The sequence below is a fragment of the Salmo salar genome, unplaced genomic scaffold (genome assembly GCF_905237065.1).
Source record: "Salmo salar unplaced genomic scaffold, Ssal_v3.1, whole genome shotgun sequence".
In the NCBI taxonomy this organism is placed as follows: Eukaryota; Metazoa; Chordata; class Actinopteri; order Salmoniformes; family Salmonidae; genus Salmo; species Salmo salar.
Genome location: NW_025549392.1, coordinates 52,128 through 80,105, shown reverse-complemented (window position 1 = coordinate 80,105; position 27,978 = coordinate 52,128). Strand labels below are relative to the sequence as shown.

Below are 27,978 nucleotides of genomic sequence, written 5' to 3'. Positions count from 1 at the left end.
TTATTATGGATCCCCATTAGTTCCTGCCAAGGCAGCAGCTACTCTTCCTGGGGTTTATTATGGATCCCCATTAGTTCCTGCCAAGGCAGCGGCTACTCTTCCTGGGGTTTATTATGGATCCCCATTAGTTCCTGCCAAGGCAGCAGCTACTCTTCCTGGGGTTTATTATGGATCCCCATTAGTTGCTGCCAAGGCAGCAACTACGCTTCCTGGGGTCCAGCAAATTTCAGGCAGTTTATACAATTTCAAAAACATTACCACAAAATCCATTATGTACATGTGTGTATAGTGCATATGCTAACGAGTGTGTGTGTATGCATGTGTCTGTGCCTATGTTTGTGTTGCTTCACAGTCCCCACTGTTCCATATGGTGTTTGTTTTTCTGTTTTTTAAATCTAATTTTACTGCTTCCATTAGTTACTTGATGTGGAATGTAGTCATGGCTCTATTTAGTACTGTGTGCCTTCCATAGTCTGTTCTGGACTTGGGGACTGTGAAGAGACCTCTTGTGGCAAGTCGTGTGGGGTATACATGGGTGTCCGAGCTGTGAGCCAGTACTTCAAACAGACAGCTCGGCGCATTCAACATGTCAATACCTCTCATAAATACAAGCAGTGACAAAGTCAATCTCTCCTCCACTTTGAGCCAGGAGAGATTGACATGCATATTAGTAATATTAGCTCTCTGTGTACATCCAAGGGCCAGCCATGCTGCCCTGTTCTGAACGAATTGCAATTTTCCTAAGTCCTTTTTTGTGGCACCTGACCATAAGACTGAACAGTAGTCCAGGTACAACACAACTAGAGCCTGTAGGACCTGCCTTGATGATAGTGCTGTTAAAACTACTTCAGGATTGGTGGGTCCCCTGAGGGATGTTTGAGCTAACGTAGGCTAATGTGATTAGCATGAGGTTGTAATTAACAAGAACATTTCCCAGGACACAGACATATCTGATATTGGCAGAAAGCTTAAATTCTTGTTAATCTAACTGCGCTGTCCAATTTACAGAAGCTATTACAGTGAAATAATACCATGCTATTGTTTGAGAAGACTGCACAGTTTTGAACATAGTTATTAATAAACACATTAGGCACATTTGGGCAGTCTTGATACAAAATTTCAACATATGCAATGGTTCATTGGATCAGACTAAAACTTTGCACATACACTGCTGCCATCTAGTGGGCAATATCTAAATTGCGCCTGGGCTGGAATAATACATTATGGCCTTTCTCTTGCATTTCAAAGATGACGGTACCAAAAAAATACAAAAAAATGTTGTTGTTTTTTTCTTTGTATTATCTTTTACCAGATCTAATGTGTTATATTCTCCTACATTCCTTTCACATTTCCACAAACTTCAGTGTTTCCTTTCAAATGGTACCAAGAGTATGCATATCCTTGCTTCATTTTAGGCTAAAATTTAAAAAGGGGCGGATCCTTAAGAGGTTTTAATCATACACCTCATATCCTTGTCAAAGGGGAAAAGTTGTTTTTAGTTAGGTGATAGAAAATATAACATGTAGGGAAATACACAAACATTCTGAAAGTGGTTAAATATTTATTTCAAGAAAAATACACAATCGTAATATTTTTAAAAATATATATATTTATTGAGATTGTTCCCAGTAATCAACATACACAGTAGATAGGCTACAGAATACAGGATGAAAAAGGTAATGAAAAAACAAATATTTTCTTATAAGGGAAGAACGTTTTTATCCCAAAACTACAACAAACTAACTGATACAATTTAAAATAATAGTTTTATGGCAGAAAATGAGTGGCGCCAGGCAGCTGTACAGATACCCAATGTCACCTTTTATGCCTTTCCCTAACCTTAACCCAAACCTCAGTGAAACTATACCTGAACTTAACCTTAACCTAACATTAACCATAATCAATTAATTTCAAGCACTATGCCTAAATTACGTTTTTCTTCTGCCGGTCGAATATCCACTTCCAAGTCCTATTCATTGGGACGAATTTCAGCATAGTTTTTAACGATGGAAGAGAAGCGAATGACTTTGACCTCATTGGTTTTGGTCTTCTTGTCATCCCACTGGTACTCTGGAGACAACAGCTTGCTGGGCTTGTTGTAAAGCAGGTACCTGTTGAGGTGACTCTCCTCCTGCCAGGCAGCCTCGATGGAATTCCTCGCGTCCTCTTCAAGCTGGTTCCGACATACCTTTGTTAGTGTGTACACATCCTCCACGGACCCTCCGAACACAGCCCCGGCGTAGTAGTAGTCTCCCTCATCCATGGGGATGTAGGCTGTCGAGGCTGGGCGCCGTTCGGATGTGAAGTGGTCACGGGTCTGCTGGTAAAACCATGGGTGAATCACAGCAACCAGCCTGCCCAGAGACTCGGCCCCCCAGCGAGCGTGGAACTTGCTGTCCACGTCCAGACAGAAGATGTAGTCGGCCTCCCTGCTGATCTGACGTTCGATGGCTGTCTGGATGATCTCCATCCTCCGGGCTGATATCTCCTGCCAGCGGTTTGAACCTGGGACCTGGATCACACTCAAATGTCTCCCCTGGGACAGGTTCACTGATGGAACATCATCGGGACGATCAGTGAAAACGTAGTAGCGCACGTTGAAGTCGACCATGAAGTGCTTCTCTGCTGTCTCCAGGAAATCTTGGAGAAAGCGGACGTATCTGTCAGAATTTAAAGACACACAGGTAACTGACAAAATATAGGAAACATCAACATAAAGGGTACTTAATAAGAGAGTTGGGCCACCACCAGCAGCCTTGGGCCACCACGAGCCACCTTGGGCCACCACGAGCAACCTTGGGCCACCACCACCAGCCACCTTGGGCCCCACCAGCAACCTTGGGCCACCACGAGCCACCTTTGGCCACCACCAGCCACCTTTGACCACCACCAGCCACCTTGGGCCACCACCACCAGCAACCTTGGGCCACCACCAGCAACCTTGGGCCACCACGAGCCACCTTTGGCCACCACCAGCCACCTTTGGCCACAACCAGCCACATTGGGCCGCCACAACCAGCCACCTGGGGCCGCCACCACCAGCCACCTGGGGCCACCACCAGCCACCTGGGGCCACCACCAGCCACCAACAGCCACCAGAACAGCTCTAATGCACCTTGGCAAAGATTCTACAAGTGTCTGAAACTCTATCGGAGGGATAATTTGGTGTTTTGTTGATGGTGGTGGAAACACTATCTCAGGCTCATTTGGATTGAGATCTGGTGACTGGCATATGGTTTACATCGTTTTCATGCTCATCAAACCATTAGATGACCACTTGTGCCCTGTAAATTGTTGATCTGGGGGCATAGCCATGGTAGCAAAAAGAATGACTGAAATAATGGTCAGCCCAGCCTTTTTATACATGACCGTTAGCATAATGGGATGTTCATTGCTTAATTAACTCAGAAACCACACCTGTGTGGAAGCACCTACATTCAATATACTTTGTATCCCTCATTTACTAGTGTTTTCCACTATTTTGTCAGTTACCTGTACATAACATAAGGGTTTAAGGTGCCTTGCTCAAGTGCACAATGGCAGTATCAGGCTCCTGCGATTCTGATGCCAGAAACCCTCTGTAACTGTATGGTCATTCTCATAGGACTGTATAGGACCTACTTAACCGTTTCTGAACAGAAATTACAGTCTACCAGGAAATAAACAAAGTACAGTTATTCAAATCTTAGCCAAGCTGTGAATCATGACATCATGATATTGTATTACCTGCCATGTGACATTAGCTGGTTAGGTCCTCATACACTGAGTGGTTTTTTGTTGTCTTGCCCATTCACCATCGGAATGGCACACATACACAATCCATGTCTCAATTGTGTCGAGGCTTAACAATCCTTCTTTAACCTGTCTCCTCCCCTTCGTCTACACTGATTGAAGTGGATTTAACAAGTGACATCAATAAGGGATCATAGCTTTCACCTGGATCACCTAGTCAATCTGTTATGGAGAAAGCACGTGTTCATAATGTTTGTACACTCAGTGTAGTTTCAATGTTGTAAAAATAATGATAGTTTAACTTCCCTTTTGAATATTTGGGAAAAGTTGTAGGCTACTCACTTTCCAACGGCAAACACTGTGGTTGCTATGGTGAGGTTCATGGACTTGTAGATTATGTCAACGAGGTCAGGGTCAAAGGTTCCTTCCCAGACGATGGGTGCCAACCATGGGGTGACTGCCACCACATCAGTACGACTAAAGAAACAGAACAAGATCAAGCCTGACTGTGTTGTACTGATTATGATCTCAATGTTTACAGATATTCAGATCAAGCCTGACTGTGTGGTACTGATTATGATCTCAATGTTTACAGATATACAGATCAAGCCTCACTGTGTGGTACTGATTATGATCTCAATGTTTACAGATATTCAGATCAAGCCTGACTGTGTGGTACTGATTATGATCTCAATGTTTACAGATATACAGATCAAGCTGGAATGTGTTGTACTGATTATGATCTCAATGTTTACAGATATACAGATCAAGCTGGAATGTGTTGTACTGATTATTATCTCAATTGTTTTTCAAATAAAGGTCCTTGAAAAGATGTGTGGTATACTAGGCTACACGCTGATGTGGAAGTTAACAATGATAAGTAACTAACATAAGATAACACTACTCACCCCACCAAGACACTGGGCTGCTTGTACAATAGCCTGGGAGAACAAAACGTAATTCATTAGTTAATGAAGATATGGGCTGATGTTATTGCTCTCTCAAAAAAAGGTGCTAGTACCAAAAAGGGGTTTTAACTTCACTATAAGGGAAACCTTTTTTGGGCTGTGGAGAACCTTTTTATATCTTCTCTTTGGATAATAATTCATTAAAAAATTGAATAATAGGATAGTAGTTCATTTTTTTATTTTGTTTTGTTTCACCTTTATTTAACCAGGTAGGCAAGTTCAGAACAAGTTCTCATTTACAATTGCGACCTGGCCAAGATAAAGAAAAGCAGTTCGACAACATACAACAACAAAGAGTTACACATGGAGTAAAACAAACATACAGTCAATATTACAGTAGAAAAATAAGTCTATGTACAATATGAGCAAATGAGGTGAGATAAGGGAGGTAAAGGCAAAAAAGACCATGGTGGCAAAGTAAATACAATATAGCAAGTAAAACACTGGAATGGTAGATTTGTAGTAGAAGAAAGTGCAAAGTAGAAATATAAAATAAATAAAATAAATAAATACAGTAGGGGAAGGGGTAGTTGTTTGGGCTAAATTATAGATGGGCTATGTACAGGTTCAGTGATCTGTGAGCTGCTCTGACAGCTGGTGCTTAAAGCCAGTGAGGGAGATAAGTGTTTCCAGTTTCAGAGATTTTTGTAGTTCGTTCCAGTCAACCCAGTCTAATCTAGGTTGCTTTTAAAAAAAATGTATAAGGGTGGTTGCGATAATAACATTTGTATAATTTCCGTGTAGTTTTTTAATCCACATGGTTTCACCCTTGGACGTAAACATGAAGTTTGTGGAGAACTGATTTGGGGGGTTGGTAATTAGGTAGTGGTGTGTTCTCCAGAGTCTGTGAGATTTAGTTACGTTAAGACTCTTTAAGTTAGAGTGATTGAGGTTTGTATATTGTTTTGTGTTTTCAGTGTTCTATATTAAAAGTTAACATGAGCACTCAACCCGCTGCGCCTTGGTCCCTTTCATACGATATATTATTGAATACACAAGAATGGTGTATAATAAAAGACAAGTTTACAGTTCTTATCTAAACATAAGAGAACAGACATTAACCAAAAGACCCAGAGTTCTGGGCACAAAACAAATAATACAAAACAAGACATACAAAACAAGGACAGGTAGAAAAAAAAATAATAATAATAAAAAAAAATTAAAAAAGGGTCGATGTAGCCCCCCACTTATACCCCACTTTATCCCCCCTTATTCCACCCTATTCCCCTCCCAACTGCTCGGGTGGCGGGGCCAGCACACGCTGCCCAAAGGTAGATTACCGTATGACAATGAAGAGTGCGTTAAGTGCAAATTCACAGAGCCGCCTGGTCCAAGTAAGAGAGGAAAGGCTGCCAGATTTGATCAAATGTTGATAATTTATTGTTCAAAATATATCTAATTCTTTCTAAGTGTACAGTGTTTGCCAATTCGCTGAGCCATAATTTGGTAGAGGGCGCTTTCCCTCTTTTTCCAAAACAACAAGATTAATTTTTTTGCCGAAATGAGACTGTAAGAGATGAGTTGTTTTTGGGAGTTGGTTAATCCGTTTAGGGAATCGGACACTCCCAGGATTATCAGAAGCGGGTCTGGGTCTATTGAAGTCTCCAGAACTTCAGAGAGGACCCCAAAAATTCCACACCAATACCCATACAAGTTAGAGCATAGGGCAAAGCAGTGGAGTAGTGTACCCTGCTCAGCCTGACATTTATCACACATAGGGGATGTACCAGGAAATATCCTATGCAGTTTGGTTTTGGAATAGTGTAATCTGTGTAATACCTTGAATTGTATGAGACGATGTCTGGAGTTAATGGAGCAGGTGTGGATATACACCAAGCTATCTTCCCAGTCTGCCACCGAAATGTCAGTACCTAGTTCTTCCTCCCATTTTTCCTTAATGGCATCAGTAGAGGGTGCGCTAACAGATTGAAAAGCATCATATATACGAGATATCAGTTTGTCTGAGGTGGGGCATATTTGTATGCATCCGTCAAACGTGGAAGGTTTAGCATTCCCAAATGTTGGGAGGTATTTTCTAACATAGTCTCTAATCTGTAGGTATCTGAAAAAGTTACTTCTGGGAAGATTATAAGTTTCCCTCAGCGATTCAAAGGAAGCAAAGGTTCACCCTATATATAAATCCCCTATGGTACTTATCCCCAACTCTCCCCACCGCTCAAAGGTGTTATCAAGGTTAGAGGGGGCAAAGGAGGGATTCCTGGCAACAGGAAGCATGAACGATATTGGTCTAAGATCAAAGTGGACTTTAATTTGCTTCCAGATTCGGACTGTGCTATGTATAATAGGATTGTTACGGTAAAGTGACATCTCCAGATTGACAGGTGACAAAATCACAGCACCAATAGAGAAGGGGTGGCACTCCTCTCGCTCCATACTAAGCCAGCTGGATGGCGGGAGTGCGTCATCCAGCAGAAACGTAACAGCGGAGGTTGGCGGCCCAGTAGTAAAATATAAAGTTTGGGAGAGACAATCCTCCTTCCATCTTGGATTTACAGAGGTGTTTTTTACCTATCCTGTGTGTTTTATAATCCCAGATGAAAGGATTGATAATAGAGTCCAGTTGTTTATGAAAGGATTTAGGTATGAATATTGGGATGTTCTGGTATAGGTAGAGCAGTTGTGGGAGGAAGACCATTTTAATGGCATTAATTCTTCCGAGCAGAGAAATTGGGAGAGTTCTCCAAAATTGTATGTTTGCCTTAAGTTTTTGCATCAGGGAGGGGAAATTCTCTTTAAATAGTAAGGAGTATTGTTTGGTAACTACAATTCCAAGGTAGGTAAATTTATCTGAAGATAGCTTAACTGGAAGATGTTCTAGCCAGGAGGTGTTTTGCAACCGAATGGGCATTAATTCACTCTTGTTCCAATTTATTCTGTATCCCGAGAAGGTACCAAACAAATTAATCACCTCTAGAATAGCTGGAATACTATCTTGGGGTTCTGTTACATAGAGGAGAATGTCATCTGCGTATAGGGAAATCTTATTTAGAGTATGTTTAGTATTATAGCCGTGTATTGCTGCATGAGATCTGATCGCTTGAGCGAGAGGTTCAATAATTAGGGCGAAGAGCATAGGCGACAGCGCACAACCCTGCCTTGTCCCTCTGTGAAGGTTAAATCGGGGCGACAATGATTGGTTAGTGAGTATTCTCGCACAGGGGTTCCTATATAAAAGCTGGATCCACTTTATGAACCCATCTCCAATATTAAATTTCTGTAGGACCTTGAATAGATAGGGCCACTCAACTTGGTCAAAGGCCTTTTCAGCGTCAAGAGATATAACGGCTAGGTCCACGTTAGGTAACCTCTGAGAATACATAATGTTGAATAGGCGCCTGAGATTGAAGAATGAGTTTCTGTTAGGGATAAAGCCGGTCTGGTCTGAATGGACCAATTTGCCAATTAAAGTGCTCAGCCTGTTAGCCAAAGTTTTTGCTAAAATCTTTTGGTCTGTATTAAGGAGGGATATTGGTCTGTATGACCCTACCTCTTCCGGATCCTTACCCTTCTTATGTATAACTGTAATAAACGCCTCATCCAAAGTGGATGGGAGCACTCCATCCTCGTTGGCCTGAACCAACATTTTGTGTAGGTAGGGAGAGAGCATGTTGCTGAATGTTTTGTAGAATTCACTCGGGTATCCATCTGGGCCCGGGGTCTTGCCACTCTTTAGAGATTTTATTGTTTCTGTAATTTCTTCAAGAGATATTTCCTTATTCAGGAAGTTAGAGTCTTCCTGGTTCAGGGCAGGAAGATTACAGTTCTCCAAAAAGTTTTGCATAATTAAGGGTTAGGATCCGCTTTAGATGTATATAAAGTCTCATAAAACTGACGGAATCTGTCATTTATGTCTTTGGGGGAAGAGAGTAATTCCCCAGATGCAGATTTAACTTTGTGAATCATTCTTACGAAGTTGTCTGGCGAGTAGTTTGTGTGGTTTGTCACCAAACTGAAAATATTTTTGCTTGGCATAGAGAAAAGATTTAGCAATTTTAGCAGAGAGGATCTGATTGTATTTCAATTTTAAAGACATAATTTTTTTTATGTTTCTCCCTAGATGGGTGTCTAGCATTCTCCCTATCCAGTAAGTGAATTTGTCCCTCCAATTCTACCAATTCTCTTCTGTTTTGCCTACTCCTGGCAGTCTGAAAGGAGATGATACAGCCTCTCAAATAAGCCTTCAGTGTTTCCCACAATAATGCTGGGGAAGTCTCTGTGTTGTCGTTGGTATCAAAGAAAAATGTAATTTGATCTTTAAGATGTTCACAGAATGTTTGTTCTGTGAGGAGCTGAGGATTCAACCTCCAGACCCTCTCGTTTGGTACGATGTCACCCAATCTCAGGGAGAAGGTGAGTGGACTGTGGTCAGAGATTATAATATCATGATACCTCACATTACAGGTATAGGGGAGTAGTTTAGCATCAACCAAAAAGTAGTCAATTCGAGTATAAACATTGTGAACATGAGAGTAAAAGGAGTATTCCCTACCCGTAGGGTTAGAGATCCTCCATATATCAAATAAGTTCGCATTTTTTATGTAGGTATTGAAGAATTCGCTTGAATAGGAGGTAGGGGTTCGCCGGGTAGAGGATCTATCCAAATATTGGTCTAGTACACAGTTGAGGTCTCCTCCAATGACCAGGTTAGTATGGGAGATATCTGGAATCAGGGCAAGGACTCTTTTGAAAAAAGAGGGGTTATCAATGTTTGGCCCATAGATATTAAGTAGAGTTACAGAAGTAGAGTGGATCTCTCCTATTACGATCACATAACGACCCTCTTTGTCCACAATAGTGGTTTTATGTTGAAAGGGAATTCCTTTCCATACCAGAATCGCTGTGCCTCTCGTTTTGGCAGAGAAGTTAGAGTGATACACTTGCCCCACCCACTTACATTTAAGTCTGTTATGAGAATTGTTTTTCAGATGGGTTTCTTGCAAAAATATAATATCAGACGAGAGTGCTTTCAAGTGGGCTAGGACCTTGCCTCTCTTAATTGGTTCATTTAAACCCTTGACATTCCAGGAAGTGAATGTAAGCCCCGCCCTCCTCTCATTTGTAGTTCCTATGGTGGCCTGCATAGCATGTAAGTTACTAAAAAGGTAAGAAAGTGCACCAAACTATCACGATCAGCATATGTAGCACCTACACCCGAGCAGTATCCAACCCACCCCTCCCCCCTGCAAGCACCTTTACTCTCCACTCTATTCCCCTACTTACCCCAACATTTACCCCTCCCATCAACCCACATTTAACAGGCATACACAAAAAGGAGAGAAAAAAAACATGAAAATAAAAATAATAAACACATTGTCTGGCCGATGCCAAAAAAGCACGGCGCGACCTCGAACAAGAGGTAAAACAAAAATAAAATCCCAACTGTACGTTCACCTCTCATTATCCTAGAACTTCTACTAACATCTGAACTGAGGAGGCTCCCCGCGATTAAAGTGTTCAATTAGCATCTATTAAACCTAAACAGAATAAGTTGCAACTTAAACATATTGTGCACTTAAGCTTCATCTTGGGTCAATCCCTGAGAAAAGCAAGATATAGCATCACAAGATTACATTGCTAAGCAATGCCGGTCTAAACATAAACCATCCGCAACCGAGATAGACAGCAGTACAATTACATATTGTGGGTTAGGAGATGGGAACAAGGATTTCGATAAATTGAACGTACCCCCAATAAAAAAAAAAAAATAATAATAATAAAAATACATTTTTTCCCCCTTCTAAAAAAACAATAGTGATATATATATACACATACACATACATACACATATATATACACATACATACATACATACATACATACATACACACATACATACATACATACCTATATACACACACACATACACATACATCCATCCATACACATACCCACTTGTACATATACATACATACATACATACATACATACATACATACATACACACACGTGCCCATATATACACACACACACACGTGCATACCTACCTACACACACCCATGCGCAAGTATATACACGCATACCCACATACGTACACACGTGCATACATACACACACACATACACTTATGCACATACACCCAAAAATATATACTTATAGAAATAAATATTTAAAAAAATATATATATACACAGGTACACACACACACACACACACACACACATACACACGTCTACATACACACCCCAGAATAGTAATCTACACTAATTTAAAATATACACATACCTAATACTAAAAAGCTAAGAGAAAATAATAATAAAGTACACATAGTAATTACATGTACGCACACCTACACAGACACAAGCCCCACGGAGGTCTGGTGGGAATCTAATCGTGAGAGCGGACCAGGCTATGACAAAGGCAGAACAGCACAAAACATCAACTTGCTATCCAGGTGTCTGCGTCTGCCCCTTCCCAGCCATCACCCCCAGACCTCCGCAAGCAATAACTAACTGGTATGGTAATAGGAATAATGTAATAATTGAAAAATAAATAACGAAACAAAACAAAAATGGGGGAACATAAGTATATCCATCCGAAAGTGTCAATGATCAGACCTGGAAGGCCTCCCAAACAGGCACCACCACGAACCCAGTCGGAATTAAAGTGAAACTGACGTTAAATGAGAGCTCTAACCGCCCTCCATTGGTCATCTCAGCGTGTTACATGTTCGGCAAGCCCTGTCGAGACCGTTTAGTACGGTTTCACCCGTTATGGTATAGTATGGGTTCGAGTCCATGAGCAGACCCTAACACACAATGACAAGGCACTCTAACCTGTACGGGGGATTGGCGTATATTCCCGGATAAACTTCTCTGCGTCCAAAATCGAGGAGAGCCAAATCTTCTCTCCGGAAGGCGGGGTAATTCTTAGTCTTGCAGGGAAGAGCAAGGCTGGGCGAAGATGGAGTTTGTAGAGTTTGGTCATGACATCTCTGTAGCCGGCGCGGTGCTTTGCCACATCGGGCGCATTATCCTCGTAGACACGGAAGGGGTGCCCTTTATGTAACAGGTTGCCCCTCATTCGAGCCTCGCGCAGGATAAGATCCTTGGTCTTGAAACTGTGACAGCAGATGATTACTGGGCGAGGACGTTGGCCCGGTCGAGGCACTGGGACAAGGGCGCGATGTGCACGGTCCAGTTGGGGATCTGAAGCCAAAACATCCGATCCCATTGCATCCTTCAATAGCTTGGCGAAGAAGTCGGTGGGGCGAGAGCCAGCCTCTATCCCCTCTGCCAGCCCAACAACGCGAAGGTTCTGACGTCTGGATCGACCCTCCAGGTCGACCACTTTCACAGAAAGCCTCTGCACACTATCCTGCAATGACGTGCATAGCTTCTCCAACTCGTCGATCCTACCAGCGTTGAATTCAGAGGCTTTCTCAAGGTCCACAATACTCTGGCCCTGCGAGGCGACCGTTCGAATGGTGCTCTCAATTTTAGTGTCCAGTTCAGCAATAGTAGCCTTAAGATCCTCAGCTATAGCAACACGTAGTTCTCCCAAAGCCCGGGTAAGTTCTGTAAGTGTCACGTTGTTACCTGTGCCTTCCGCCATGTCTGTCTCGTTGTTTGGCGGGGAGTAGGCCTCCGAAGTGGATTTATTGTCCTTTGGTCGCTTATTACTCGGCATTTTCACATAGAAAGTTACAATATTGTATTAGAAAGAAACGTTTGTTGTAAAAAGTGCTATAAAGTAGGTTAAGTTAGATTATTTCGCAAAAAAGTTGCAGGAGCCTAATTAGGTAGTGGTGTGTTCTCCAGAGGCTGTGACATTTAGTAACGTTAAGACTCTTTAAGTAAGAGTGATTGAGGTTTGTATATTGTTTTGTGTTTTCAGTGTTCTATATTAAAAGTTAACATGAGCACTCAACCCGCTGCGCCTTGGTCCCTTTCATACGACGACCGTTACAGAACTTCCCACCACCAGCGGACCAAGCAGCGGGGCCCAGGAAGAGGAAGGATCCTGGGCCAGGGAGAGAAGGGAGTGGAGGACATTTTGGACATGGGAGGAGGTAATGGCAGGGGACAAGACCCTGCCATGGAAACAGGTGGAGACAGCAAGGGAGAAACGGCGAAAGTGGAGTGAAGAGCGGGCCCAACGGGGGGGGGCACACGGGTAGTTTGGCTGGGCCAGGGTTAAGCCCCAAGCCAACTCCCCGTGCTTATCGGAAATAGCTTGTTACTGGTCAGGCCCCGTGCTATGGGGTGATGCGCACGGCGTCGAGGCCGAGCATTCACAGGCCGGTGTGCGCGGTGCCAGCGCCCTGCATTTACCAGGGGGAAGCGGGCATCCAGCCAGTAAGGGTGGTACCAGTACTGCGCTCAAGACCGCCAGTGTGCCTTCACGGTCCAGTGTATCCTGTTCCTGCTCCTCGCACTAGCCCTGAGGTGCGTGAAATCCAGTCTGGCACATCCAAAGCCAGCACCACGCACCAGGCCTCCAGTGCGTCAGCCCAGTCCAATTCGTCCTGTTCCTGCTCCCCGCACTAGCCTTGGGGTGCGTGTATCCAGTCTGGCATCTCCAGTACCAGCCCCACACACCAGGCCTCCAGTGCGTCAGCCCAGTCCAACTCGTCCTGTTCCTGCTCTCCGCACTAGAACTTGGGGTGCATGTCTCAAGTCTGGTACCTCCACTACCAGCCCCACGCACCAGGCTTTCAGTGCGCAGTCCCCGTCCAGAGCTTCCGACGACAGTGCCCCGTCCAGAGCTTCCGACGACAGTGCCCCGTCCAGAGCTTCCGACGACAGTGCCCCGTCCAGAGCTTCCGACGACAGTGCCCCGTCCAGAGCTTCCGACGACAGTGCCCCGTCCAGAGCTTCCGACGACAGTGCCCCGTCCAGAGCTTCCGACGACAGTGCCCCGTCCAGAGCTTCCGACGACAGTGCCCCGTTCAGAGCTTCCGACGACAGTGCCCCGTCCAGAGTGTCCGACGACAGTGCCCCGTCCAGAGTGTCCGACGACAGTGCCCCGTCCAGAGTGTCCGACGACAGTGCCCCGTCCAGAGTGTCCGACGTGTCTGACGTCTCCAGTCTGGTGCGTGGGGCTGGTTTTCAGTGTTCTATATTAAAAGTTAACATGAGGACTCAACCCGCTGCGCCTTGGTCCCTTTCATACGACGACCGTTACACCTGCATCGAAATCGCTAAGCAGTTTATTTTGAAGCAGTGTGCCGATGCTTGTATCGCTTTATCGTAAACATGTGTTCAATGACGTCCAAAGCTTCGAAAACAACCACCTGATTGGTTTGGTATTGGTTTTGGTGGAAGACCAAAAGTCTGCACTACGGCGTGTGCCACGTCATTTATAATCATTTGACGATTAAACGATGAAACGTTTGTGGAGGACTGATTTGCGGTTGGTAACTTTTGACTAGTAATTCATTTGATTAATATTACGGTGTTTTCTATTCCATGAAAAATAAAAAAACCTCTTGGTTTCTGTTACGGCTTGGTAGTCGTGGTGGAGGAATGAGGTGCAGGAAGCAGCGAACACAGGGTAGTGGTGTTTTTAATATACACTCACACAAAAACAAATGTTCCCAAACACAGGGGAGAAAACAAATACGGCGTAAAACAACGCCGACACGAACATAAGCCGTCTGACAAGAAACAATCCCGCACAACACGGAAGCGGGCCAGCTAAATTAAATAGCCCCGCTAATTAACCTGTTAGGGCTAGGGGGCAGTATTTACACCGCCGGATAAAAAACGTACCCGATTTAATCTGGTTACCACTCCTACCCAGTAACTAGAATATGCATATACTTATTACATATGGATAGAAAACACCCTAAAGTTTCTAAAACTGTTTGAATGGTGTCTGTGAGTGTAACAGAACTCATTTGGCAGGCAAAAACCTGACAAGGTTTCAGGCAGGAAGTGGCCTGTCTGACAAGGTGTCGTTCTTCTTGTCTCTGTTTATTGAAGAGTGAGGATCTTAGCTGTCCCGTGAAACTTCCTACGCTTGCCATAGGGTCTCAGAAGGCGGCAAAAAGCGGAATCGTGGCTTTGCAGGCTCTGGCTGAAAAAAAAGTAGCGCGTTTGGGTAGTGGCTGGTTACAGTACTGTGAGACTCAGGCTCGTGCCCGCGTCGACCGAAAGCTTTGTTTACTTTCCTCTGTTTAGCTAAATGGACATTCCCGGTCGGAATATTATCGCTTTTTACGAGAAAAATGGCATAAAAATGGATTTTAAACAGCGTTTGACATGCTTCGAAGTAGGGTAATGGAATATTTAGATTTTTTTTGTCACGAATTGCGCCATGCGCGCGACCCTGATTTACCATTTCAGATAGTGTCTGGGACGCACGAACAAAACGCCGCTATTCGGATATAACGATGGATTATTTTGGACCAAACCAACATTTGTTATTGAAGTAGCAGTCCTGGGAGTGCATTCTGACGAAGACAACAAAAGGTAATCAAACTTTTATAATAGTAAAGCTGATATTGGTGAGTGCTAAACTTGCCGGGTGTCTAAATAGCTAGCCTGTGATGCCTGGGCTATGTACTTAGAATATTGCAAAATGTGCTTTCACCAAAAAGCTATTTAAAAATCGGACATATCGAGTGCATAGAGGAGGTCTGTATCTATAATTCTTAAAATAATTGTTATGCTTTTTGTGAACGTTTATCGTGAGTAATTTAGTAAAATGTTAGCGAATTCCCGGAAGTATGCTAGTTCTGAACGTCACATGCTAATGTAAAAGCTGGTTTTTGATATAAATATGAACTTGATTGAACAAAACATGCATGTATTGTATAACATAATGTCCTAGGGTTGTCATCTGATGAAGATCATCAAAGGTTAGTGCTGCATTTAGCTGTCTTCTGGGTTTTTGTGACATTATATGCTAGCTTGAAAAATGGGTGTCTGATTATTTCTGGCTTGGTACTCTGCTGACATAATCTAATGTTTTGCTTTCGTTGTAAAGCCTTTTTGAAATCGGACAGTGTGGTTAGATTAACGAGAGTCTTGTCTTTAAATAGCTGTAAAATAGTCATATGTTTGAGAAATTGAAGTAATAGGATTTTTAAGGTTTTGAAAATCGCGCCACAGGCTTCAAGTGGCTGTTACGTAGGTGGGACGAATTCGTCCCGCCTAGCCCATAGAGGTTAACTAAACTGAACACAGGTGCCCAAAACCAAAAAAGGGGAAAACCAAAAAGGAAATCGGTGGCAGCTAATAGGCTGGTGACGACGACCGCCGAGCGCCACCCGAGCAGGAGGGGCGCCACCGTCGGTGGGAATCGTGACAGTTTCTGTTAGGATGGAACGGAAAATGTGGCGCTGTACAACGTGACGGTCGGCAGTACAGTACTGGGCTATTTAGCTAAAGAAACCCTGTGTAGTGCGGACAGGAGACTGGGGTTCAATTCCCTGACGGGGAAGAAGGAGTAGGCTGTCCTTGTAAATAATAATTTGTTCTTAACCTCTTGAGGATATCCTAGGATAGGGGCGCCACAGCGCATTTTGAAAAAAATGTGTTCCCATTTTCAACGGCCTACTAATCAAACTCAGAAGCTAGGACATGCATATACTTATTATATATGGATAGAAAACACCCTAAAGTTTCTAAAACTGTTTGAATGGTGTCTGTGAGTATAACAGAACTCATATGGCAGTCAAAACCCCGAGACCGATTGAACCAGGAAGTGGAATTCTGAATTGTGGACTCAACTTCACGTCATCGCCTATAATTCACATCAGCAAGCTAATTGAACATAAACGATGGACTTTTTCGACCGAAAATACATCTGTTGTGGACCTGGGATTCCTGGAAGTGTTTTCTGATGAAGACAACTAAAGGTAATGGATTATTGACAATATTATACAACATTAGATGTGAAATGCGATTGTTCCAAGATGGCGCCGAGCTGTATTTACTAGGTCATTTTCTGAGTATCGCATCCCCTTTTATCGCTAAGTGTGATTACCCAGTAAAGTTATTTTTAAATCTGGTATGACAGGTGCCTTCAAGAGATATTCATCTATAAATCTTAGAATGACAATATTACATTTTAAAAATGTTTTCGAATAGTAATTCAGTAAAATGTAGCACTGTTTCCCTGGATGCATTTGACGGGAAAATAGTTAGTCAACGTCAGACGCCGATGTAAAATGCTGTTTTCATATATAAATATGAACTTTATTGAACAAACGAATGCATGTATTGTGTAACATGATGTCCTAGGTGTGTCATCTGATGAAGTTTGTAAAAGGTTAGTGCTGCATTTAGCTGTTTTTTGGTTATTTGTGATGCATGTGGTTGGTCGGAAAATGGCTATGTTGCTGCATTTTACGATGGACTCCTCTAACATAATCTAATGATTTGCTTTTCCTGTTAAACCTTTTTGAAATCGGACGACGTGGGTCGATTCAGGAGAGGTGTATCTATAAAACAAAAAAAACTAAATTTTTAATTAAAATAAAAAAATTATTACATTTTGTAATGCTAATGGCGATATGATTTTTCGCTGGATTTTGATCCCGCTGACGGGATGAGACGCTGTTAACTGATTCCATATGTGTTATTTCATAGTTGTGATGTCTTTACTATTATTCTACAATGTAGAAAATAGTAAAAATATAGAAAAATCCTGGAATGAGTAGGTGTGTCCAAACTGGTACTCTACGTAACTCAACATTTTTATTATGTATCTCGACAGAATAGACAGATCAGAGCAAATGGCTGTCACACTATCTAATGTCACGTAAGACAATTTTTTTTCAATTTTTTATTTAACCTTTATTTAACTGGGCAAGTCAGTTAAGAACAAATTCTTATTTACAATAACAGCCTAGGAACAGCCTAGGAACTGCCTTGTTCAGGGGCAGAATGACTAAACTTTACATTGTCAGCTCAGGGATTAGATCTAGCAACATTTTCGGTTACTGGCCCAACGCTCTAACCACTACCTGTCGCCACGAAATGTATGTATCTTTCCAAGATTGACGAAGTGTAACATGAAAAAGGAATTTGAAGTAAATGGCAACCAAAGTCAAATTTAAGAATCATTGTGGAAAAAGAGGATCTTAACAATGACCCCCAGGCTCTTCCACATCAGGAAAATAATAAATACTGGTATCAGAATCACTTTATTTGACAAGTACATTTGCACATAGGCCTACCTGTAATGTAACTTAATGAATAGCTGCTGCCAGCAATAGACAATGTACAAACAGAATACAGACACAAAGTCAACACATAAAACTCTGGAGTAAAGCTGATTGACAGTGAGGATATTTACAGATGGGAAATATCTGCAGACTCAAGCTCAACTGGTAGAACTGGTAAACTGTTGAACAGCAAACTTTAAAGCTGACAAAGTACTATGTGAAACAGTCTAGTTACCTCGTTGCAGAAGAAGCTGTGGCCAGGCAAAGGCATATGTTTTGATTCTCACATTGATTTATGATGTATAGACTCATTCTTTAGATAATATTACATTTATTTTGTGTTTTTTACATTTTCATGACATTATCAATCATTTCAGATAGCTATATGTATTCATGTGTTAAAGCTACATTCAAATCTTTTAATTTGACAAGTTAATTAATTTCACTCGTACATTTTAGCCCAGTATGTCTTTACTCTTTTGGCCCGTTGTCATCCCATCCCTCCTGACAGTCCCACTGCATGCTTCCAGAGGGAGGAGAGAGAGGATTGGACTGGACTTCCCATCCCTCTTGTGGCTCGTTTGTCTCTGTGTCCCATTGTTTGCATTGTTTGTGTGTGTGTGTGTGTTTGTTTCACACCTCTGTGTGAAGCACTGTCCAGACATTGTCCAAATAATCGTATTCATTATGATGGAAAACTGCTCCTAGATCAGCACTCCTAATCTGAGATGCTTTGTGGACAGAGCTGATCTTGCTGCTGCTCTCTCTCACCTGGCCAGTTGTGAGGGCCAGTTTACAATTCCCTTGACCTGCTACGTCCAGTATGGGAAGGGAGCTCACTGAAGGAGATGATGTGCTTAATGTCACCAGCAGGGAATTTGTAACAAAGTGTCATTTTTTTTGTGTATTTATTTTGCATTACAGTAATGTAGATTTGTAAAATGTGTCAACTGTAATGATCTTACAGCAATATTGATCCCTTTATATTAATTATGTTATTCCCCACAGAGAAGATGAGGATTCCCCCCCACTGCTGTCTCTAATGCTGCCTGTACTGAAGGTTCAACCTCCATCACTCCACAAAGGCCCCAGTCCTCTTCCACTACCCCCACTGCGGGCACTGGCACCACTCCCCTCTGGTGCCAGTTCATCTCAACCCTCAGTTTCCTGTAATCCATGATCAGCTCCTTTGTCTTGCTGATGTTGAGGGAGAGGTTTTTGTCCTGGCACCAAACTGCCAGGTCTCTAAGCTGTCTCGTCATCGTCAGTGATCACCGCCGTGTCATTGGCAAACTTAATGATGGTGTTGGAGTCATGTGCTGCCACGCAGTCCTGGGTGAACAGGGAGAACAGGAGAAGGCTAAGCACACACCCCTAAGGGGCCCCCGTGTTGAGGCTCAGCATGGCGGATTTGTTTTTGCCAAACCTCACAACCTGGGTGCGGCCCTTCAGGAAGTCCAGTGGTCGATTTCAGAGGGAGGTGTTTATTCCCTGGGTCCTTAGATTAGTGAGGAGCTTGGAGGGCACTATGGTGTTAAACACTGAGCTGTAGTCATTGAACAGCATTCTCACATAGGTGTTCCTTTTGTCCAGGTGGGAAAGGGCAGTGTGGAGTACAATAACGACGTGGGAAGTGTCACGTTACCGCAGAGATCCTTTGTAATGGAATGAGATGTCAAAGAAAGACAATAAATGGTCAGACAGGCCACTTCCTGTAAAGGAATCTCTCAGGTTTTGACCTGCCATTTGAGTTCTGTTATACTCAGACACCATTCAAACAGTTTTAGAAACTTTGGAGTGTTTTCTATCCAAAGCCAATAATTATATGCATATTCTAGTTACTGGGCAGGAGTAGTAACCAGATTAAATCGGGTACGTTTTTTTTATCCAGCCGTGTCAATACTGCCCCCTAGCCCTAACAGGTTAAAAAGGCCCTAAAGATTGATGTTTTACAACGTTTGACATGTTTCAACGAACGTAAATATAACTTTTTGTTGTGAAATTTTCTGTGCGCTTCCTACATTTGGATTAGCTTACTGAACGCACAAACAACAAGGAGTTATTTGGACATAAATTATGGACTTTATCGAACAAAACAACATTTATTGTGGACCTGGGATTCCTGGAAGTGCCTTCTGATGAAGATCAAAGGTAAGTGAATATTTCTAATGCTATTTATGATTTTAAATGACTCCAAAACGGCGGGTATCTGTATAGCCTGGTGTATTTTTCTGAGCGCAGTACTCAGATTATTGCAAAGTGTGCTTTCCCGTGAAGCCTTTTTGAAATCTGTCACAGCGGTTGCATAAAGGAGATGTTCATCTATAATTCTTTGAATAACAGTTTAATATTTTATCAACGTTTATGATGAGAATTTTTGTAAATTGCTGTGCTGATTCACCGGCAGTATTGGAGGCAAAATATTTTCTGAACGTCAGGCGCCAATGTAAAATGCTGTTTTTGGATATAAATATGAACTTTATGGAACAAAACATACATGTATTGTGTAACATAATGTCCTAGGAGTGTCATCTGATGAAGATCGTCAAAGGTTAGTGTTTCATTTAGCTGTGTTTTGGGTTTTATTGACACATGTCCTTGCTTGGAAAATGGCTGTGTGATTATTTTTGTCTATGTACTCTCCTAACATAATCTAATGTTTTGCTTTCGCTGTAAAGCCTTTTTAAAATCGGACAATGTGGTTACATCAAGGAGACGTGTATCTTTAAAATGGTTTAAAATAGTCGTATGTTTGAGAAAGCTGAATGACATTTTGTTGTTTTTCAATTTGCCGCCCTGATATTTCACTGGCTGTGTCCCGCAGGTGGGACGCTACCGTCCCACCTAGCCCATAGAAGTGATGTCATCTCTGAAAATGATCTAACGGGTAACATTAAGGAAATAGAAAGGAGTGTTTATTAAAAGTATCAAGTACCATGACTTGTTGCCAGAATTTCTCAGTTTATATCAACTAACCTGGTGTTCCTCTGGTCCTCATCAACTGGGATATGTATTTTGGAAGTGTCAAACCAAACCCTGTGAATAAGAATCAATCAGAAAATCCACATCACATTATAGCATCATTAGGGTGTAATAAATTAACAGAAACTTAAGCTTACATGTTTTGCCTTTCATTGAAGTGGTTGAAGACCATATACCTTTGGGGAGAGAGGAGAGAATCAGTTCAAGTCTGTCATGGAAACATTTCAGCCCACTACGCTATGAAACCACACGCTATTACAGAGACTGACATTACCTGCCACAATTGATATGGTGAAAACAATGTGTAGAAAGGAACAGAAACTCACATCAATACCTTTGTCAGATACAGTGAGGGGAAAAAAGTATTTGATCCCCTGCTGATTTTGTACGTTTGCCCACTGACAAAGAAATTATCAGTCTATAATTTTAATGGTAGGTTTATTTGAACAGTGAGAGACAGAAAAACAACAAAAAAAATCCTGAAAAACATGTCAAAAATGTTATAAATTGATTTGCATTTTAATGAGGGAAATAAGTATTTGACCCCCTCTCAATCAGAAAGATTTCTGGCTCCCAGGTGTCTTTTATACAGGTAACGAGCTGAGATTAGGAGCACACTCTTAAAGGGCTAGGGGCAGTATTGACACGGCTGGATAAAAAACATACCTGATTTAATCTGGTTACCACTCCTACCCAGTAACTAGAATATGCATATACCTATTACATATGGATAGAAAACACCCTAAAGTTTCTAAAACTGTTTGAATGGTGTCTGTGAGTATAACAGAACTCAAATGGCAGGTCAAAACCTGAGAGATTCCTTTACAGGAAGTGGCCTGTCTGACCATTTCTTGAACTTTTTTCCATCTCTATCTTTTACTAAGGATCTCTGCTCTAACGTGACACTTCCCACGTCGTCCATAGGCGCTCAGAGCCCGGGAAAAAACAGAATGTCGTCATTCCAGCCCCAGGCTGAAACACATTATCGCCTTTCTCAAGTGGCCGATCAAGGGACTCTGGGCTTATGCGCGTGACCCGACCGCCCCGCCTTTGTGATTTTTTCCTCTGTTTGCCGAAAAGTAGATTCCCTGTTGGAATATTATCGCTTTCTACGAGAAAAATGGCGTAAAATTGATTTTAAACAGCGGTTGACATGCTTCGAAGTACGGTAATGGAATATTTAGAATTTTATTGTCACGAATTGCGCCATGCGCGCGACACTTCTTTACCATTTCGGATAGTGTCTGGAACGCACGAACAAAACGCCGCTATTCGGATATAACGATGGATTATTTTGGACCAAACCAACATTTGTTATTGAAGTAGCAGTCCTGGGTGTGCATTCTGATGAAGACAACAAAAGGTAAATAAACTTTTATAAAAGTAAATATGATTATGGTGAGTGCTAAACTTGCCGGGTGTCTAAATAGCGAGCCCGTGATGCCTGGGCTATGTACTTAGAATATTGCAAAATATGCTTTCACCAAAAAGCTATTTTAAAATCGGACATATCGAGTGCATAGAGGAGGTCTGTATCTATAATTCTTAAAATAATTGTTATGCTTTTTGTGAACGTTTATCGTGAGTAATTTAGTAAAATGTTAGCGAATTCCCCGGAAGTTTGCGGGGGGTATGCTAGTTCTGAACGTCACATGCTAATGTAAAAAGCTGGTTTTTGATATAAATATGAACTTGATTGAACAAAACATGCATGTATTGTATAACATAATGTCCTAGGGTTGTCATCTGATGAAGATCATCAAAGGTGAGTGCTGCATTTAGCTGTCTTCTGGGTTTTGGTGACATTATATGCTGGCTTGAAAAATGGGTGTCTGATTATTTCTGGCTTGGTACTCTGCTGACATAATCTAATGTTTTGCTTTCGTTGTAAAGCCTTTTTGAAATCGGACAGTGTGGTTAGATTAACGAGAGTCTTGTCTTTAAATAGCTGTAAAATAGTCATATTTTTGAGAAATTGAAGTAATAGGATTTTTAAGGTTTTGAAAATCGCGCCACAGGCTGCAAGTGGCTGTTACGTAGGTGGGACGCAAGCGTCCCACCTAGCCCATAGAGGTTAAAGGGAGTGATTGGATTGAATGCACTTAGCTGTTTCTCTGTGCATGACAATTCTCCCTAGTTGTTACCACCCCTTGTTAGTGGGCAAGACTGGCCATGATTGAAAATTTAAACCCAACCCTAAAATATCCAAGGATTTAGGAACATCATAGTTTTCCCTAAATATTGCAAATCTTTGGAAGATATATCTTTATTTTAAGACCAGAATTATGCTATTTACACTTTGTAGTCAACTTTGGCCCTTGAATCAATGTTTGACTAATATTGATGCCACAGGATGATTTCAACCAGTGAAGTTGTTTTTCTGGTTCAGATTCTGTATGAGGTGGGTATTGCAAGTATACTTTAAGGTGGGACAAATTAGCACGCAAAGTACACTTAGTTGACATGAAATAGTACAAAAACACTACTTGAATTCTACTTTAAATGTAGGTGTCCCAAAGTAACACCATTTAAGTAACATTAAATACATGCATAGTATATAAAAATACAACCATGAAAAGTATACTGACATAGTACACCAAAGCCAGATAAAGTGCACCTTTAGTGTACATGGGATATGCTAGCGACATTACTATTTGCAATTATCTTTCAGTGCCACTACAAATTCACCGAATGTATATTGAGAACACTCAAATAAAATCTTTCAAGTACAGTTTAAGGTGGGTAGATAAGGTGGGTATTACAAACACTTTTAGGTGGGTCAGTATACTTTACTCAGTACACTTAGTTGACATGAAATTGTACTATATCACTTTAATTCAACTTCAATTTATTTAGTACAGATTTAGCTGTTCCAAAATAACACCATTTACATACACACATAGTACATGCATAGTAATTACATAAAATATAGAAAAACACATACCCCAGAAGCAAGAAGATTCCAACAATGATAAGGAGAACAAACTGCTTTACATTTGAACTGAAACGCATTGTTCTTCCAATAGTGTCAGCAAATATTTAGTTTATCCTACACTAGAAGCAATGTCCAATCAAATGAAGATATCTCAAATGAAACTAGTGGATCTAATCAGCACGCCTAGTCAAATGAGGAGGAGGAGCCTCAGCCCTTTGAACTGTACCTCCATGGACATATACACACATCACCACGGTAACCCACACCCAAACCAGAAATAACCTGAAAATAGAGTCCTTTACCAACCAACCCTAACCACTTGTACATGTAGTATCCATCCAAATAAGAAAGTAGAGTCAAATAAGGTCAAATATGACCAAATAAGGTCAAATAAGGCCTCATATTTAGCATTAATTAGGATTCCTAATTAGCTACTCTTCATTGGGACCAAACAGGAAACAACACAACAAATACATAACCTACATAATATACATAGCACTACATTTACATTACAATGTAGTCATTTAGCAGATGCTCCCATGGATTGGCAACAAGTGTAATATTAAATAACTCTTTCACCAGTAAGTAAATCCTTGGCGAGAACTTAGGTCCTAGTTAAAGTTATTTGTTTTAAGTTAAAAAGTCAGATATCAAATGTACATTCTGTCCTTTGTTTGCAAATACAGGTTTCTCTATCTGGTCATCTCTCCCTTATCCCAGTCTCAGGGGCTCTTAAAGGGGGCAGACACCCATTTAACATGAACATCACATCCCTCCTAACTTCTCAAAGACAAAACCTTTTGGACATTTGTTCAACAGCAGTAATAATAATAATAATAGTAAATAGATGGTAAAATGTACATGAAGTACAATTTATGAGACTTGCTTTAACTCTAAAAGTATTTTGTGGTAATGGTAGAAGTTTTTTAAATGTTTTAAATAACTATTTAAAGCGAATCAGTTTTAAGTATGTTTGGTTTTGAAAAAAACTTATAGTAGTATTAGTGTCTGCAATAGTAATTCTGGTGACTGGTTATAGTTGAAAAGGTAGGTAGATGAAAAGTTAAAATAGCCTGAACATATGAAAGTTGGTTCAGTGTATCTCGCTTGAACAGTTTAAGACTTACTGCTGGTGAGTTATTTCATGGAAATGTATGCAAATATACAGTACCAGTCAAAACATTTGGACAGACCTACTCATTCCAGGTAAATGTTTTATTTTTACTATTATCTACTTTGTTGAACAATAGTGAAGTCATCAAAACTATGAAATAACACATATGGAATCATGTAGTAATTAAACAAATAGATTTTATATTTGAGATTCTTCAAAGTAGCCACCTTAGCCACCAGTAGTTTGCCTTGATGACAGCTTTGCTCACTCTTGACAAGGGAAAACCCTTGAATGAGTATACATTCATTCATACAGCCAGAAGAAGACTGGCCACCCCTCATAGCCTGGTTCCTCTCTTGGTTTCTTCCTAGGTTTTGATTTGATTTGAGTAGGTGTGTCCAAACTTGATTGGTAATGTATATAGTTATGTTTGATACAAGTTTTAAAGAATTTAAAGTTAGGATAGCCTGAACCTGTGAACGTTGTTTTGGTGTATCTAACTTGAACAGTTCAAGAGTTACAATTATTGTTGCTAGGTAATATATGCTGATTTATGCACATTTATGTACTTATAATTTATAGCGCAGACCAGAGCTAGTGTGAGCCAGACCTAGCTAGCTACGCCCAGGACCAGAGCTAGTGTGAGCCAGACCCAGCTAGCTACGCCCAGGACCAGAGCTAGTGTGAGCCAAACCTAGATAGCGATGCACAGGACCAGAGGTAGTGTGAGCCAGACCCAGCTAGCTATGCCCAGGACCAGAGCTAGTGTGAGCCAAACCTAGCTAGCTTTGCCCATGACCAGAGCTAGCACAGAACAGAGCAGTACAGTGCATTTGGAAAGTATTTAGACCCCGTGACTTTATGGAGTCAAGTAAGGTCAAATATGATAGCCTCATATTTAATAATAAATATTTATATTATTTATTAGGATCCACAATTTCACAGAACAAAAATATAAAACGCAACATGCAAGAATATCTACATTACATTGCAGTTCATATAAGGACATCAGTCAATTGAAAGAAAGAAATTTGTCCCTAATCAATGGCTGTGCGAAGACGCTGGATAGTGGTGGGAACTGGAACATGCTGTCGTACACATTGATCCAGAGCATCCCAAAAATGCTCAATGGGTGACGTGTAACAGGGCTGGTTGTGTTGCCACTTGCCTTTAAAGAAAGGTGTATTTAATGTTCAAGCATTCTTATTGGTTGGTTCAATTCCGATGACAATAAGGCGTGTTGTTATTGGCCCCACTTGCAGATTAGGGGAGATGGCGAACGTCAGGTCTCGCCAGTATGAAAATGTGATGCAAGGGGTCACGTTCTGAATACTGGTTTTCTATTGGTGCATTTTAACATTTTGTTTACAAGTTTGCTGTACATTGCTGATTTATACATGTGTGGGTATATGGTACCTGTTAGGGATTGAGGGGCTTTCTGGGATGTTCTTTGGTATATGATTGCTGTATATAAGTGTGTTAGCTAGCATGCTAGCATGCACCGATGTAATGGTCACATAAGCCCACTGCTAACACAGTTGTTTTCATGCTACAGATTTTACCATCGACAGCCATCAACATCATTAAGCCCGGCACAACTAACATGCTGTTTCCTATTTAACAACAGATAATAAATAATGCTCAACTGGGACCACTGGCTGGGGTGATTTATTTGAACAAAACACAACACAAGGAGAGTACGTTTAACATCTGTTACACATGTCAATCCAGAGCATCCCAAACATGCTCAACGGGTGACATGTCTGGTGAGTATGCAGGCCATGGATGAACTGGGACAATTTCAGCTTCCAGGAATTGTGTACAGATCCTTGTGACATGGGGCCGTGCATTATCATGCTGAAACATGAGGTGATGGCGGCGGCTGAATGGCACAACAATGGGCCTCAGGATTTTGTCAGGGAACCTCTGTGCATTTAAATTGCCTTTGATAAAATGCAATTGTTTTCACTGTCCGTAGCTTATACCTACACATACCATAACCCAACTGCCACCTTTGGGCACTTTGTTAACAACGTTGACATCAGCAAACCGCTTGCACACATAACACCATACACATTGTTGTGCGGTAGTGAGGCCAGTTGGTGGCTTATGGAAGAGAAATAAACATTAAATTCTCTGGCAACTGCTCTGGTGGACATTCCAGCAGTCAACATGCCAATTGCACGCCCCCTCAAAACTTGAGACATCTGTGGCATTGTGTTGTGTAACAAAACTGCACAATTTATAGTGGCCTTTTATTGTCCCCAGCACAAGGTGCACCTGTGTAACGATCATTCTGTTTAATCAGCTTCTTGATATGCCACTCCTGTCAGGTAGATGTGTAATCTCGGTAAAGGAGAACTGCTCACTAACAGGGATGTAACCACATTTGAGTCTAGCATTGGAGAGAAATAAGCTTTTTGTGCATATGGAACATTTCTGGGATCTTTTATTTCAGCTCATGGAACCAACACCTTACATGTTGCGTTTATATTTTTGTTCAGTGTACAAGTGCTGCATCTCCTCATCTCTCCTTTGACCCAACGACACACCATTCTGAGTGCACACCAGCGGGGAACATAGTCAAAAACAACACATCTTACATGTCCTACATTCACGGACTGAAACCTATCATTGGGGTTATGTTAAATGTATTATCGTGGACATAATAATCAAGAAATATTTTAGCTCCTGCCACCTTTGGGCACTTTTTTCACAACGTGCTAATCTATTCCAAGCAGAAACAGTCTCACATACATTTACACAACAGTTATATGGTTTCAGGGTGGAATACTTTAGTCATTATCTTTAAACATATAAATTCCTTTATCACATACATGCGCTGAGACATGTCATACGCACAGCGTAGTTGGACAGGCTGGCCATAGCTAGCTGAAATACAAGAGGAAAGAGGAGCAGCAAACATCGGTCAAATAGTTAGGGTTAGTTGACAACGTCACGAAAACCACACAATCGCTACATTGGGGAAATACATTTGTATTGTCGTATTTCTGGATGGCCAGATATCGTTTCTATTGGCTTATATTGGACCTAAGCTTGTCGCCTTTGTGACAACGATTCCTAATGGTAGAGCAGAGGCATGAGCATCTCGT

The 27,978-nt window shown here is 41.5% G+C and overlaps 1 protein-coding gene across 1 annotated transcript; it reads right to left on the bottom strand.

Annotated features, from left to right (window-relative positions):
* Window positions 1-1,595: 1,595 nt before the first annotated feature.
* On the bottom strand, window positions 1,596-23,870 carry LOC123738258 (globoside alpha-1,3-N-acetylgalactosaminyltransferase 1-like). The gene is made up of 6 exons (XM_045713296.1): window positions 23,761-23,870; window positions 20,954-20,992; window positions 20,811-20,870; window positions 4,641-4,673; window positions 4,075-4,209; window positions 1,596-2,660 (listed from the first exon to the last, which is right to left on the bottom strand). Exons 1-6 carry the CDS (start codon window positions 23,826-23,828, stop codon window positions 1,970-1,972), a joined length of 1,026 nt encoding a protein of 341 aa, XP_045569252.1. The 5' UTR covers window positions 23,829-23,870; the 3' UTR covers window positions 1,596-1,969.
* Window positions 23,871-27,978: the final 4,108 nt, after the last annotated feature.

What these genes read in the sequence shown, in the direction of transcription:
- LOC123738258 (XM_045713296.1), bottom strand. Translation starts at nt 23,828, where the DNA reads ATGCGTTTCAGTTCAAATGTAAAGCAGTTTGTTCTCCTTATCATTGTT. An exon ending in GGAATCTTCTTGCTTCTGGG is followed by an intron (nt 20,993 to 23,760) that starts GTATGTGTTTTT and finishes CTCTCCCCAAAG; the next exon opens with GTATATGGTCTTCAACCACT. An exon ending in GAGGACCAGAGGAACACCAG is followed by an intron (nt 4,674 to 20,810) that starts GTTAGTTGATAT and finishes TTGTTCTCCCAG; the next exon opens with GCTATTGTACAAGCAGCCCA.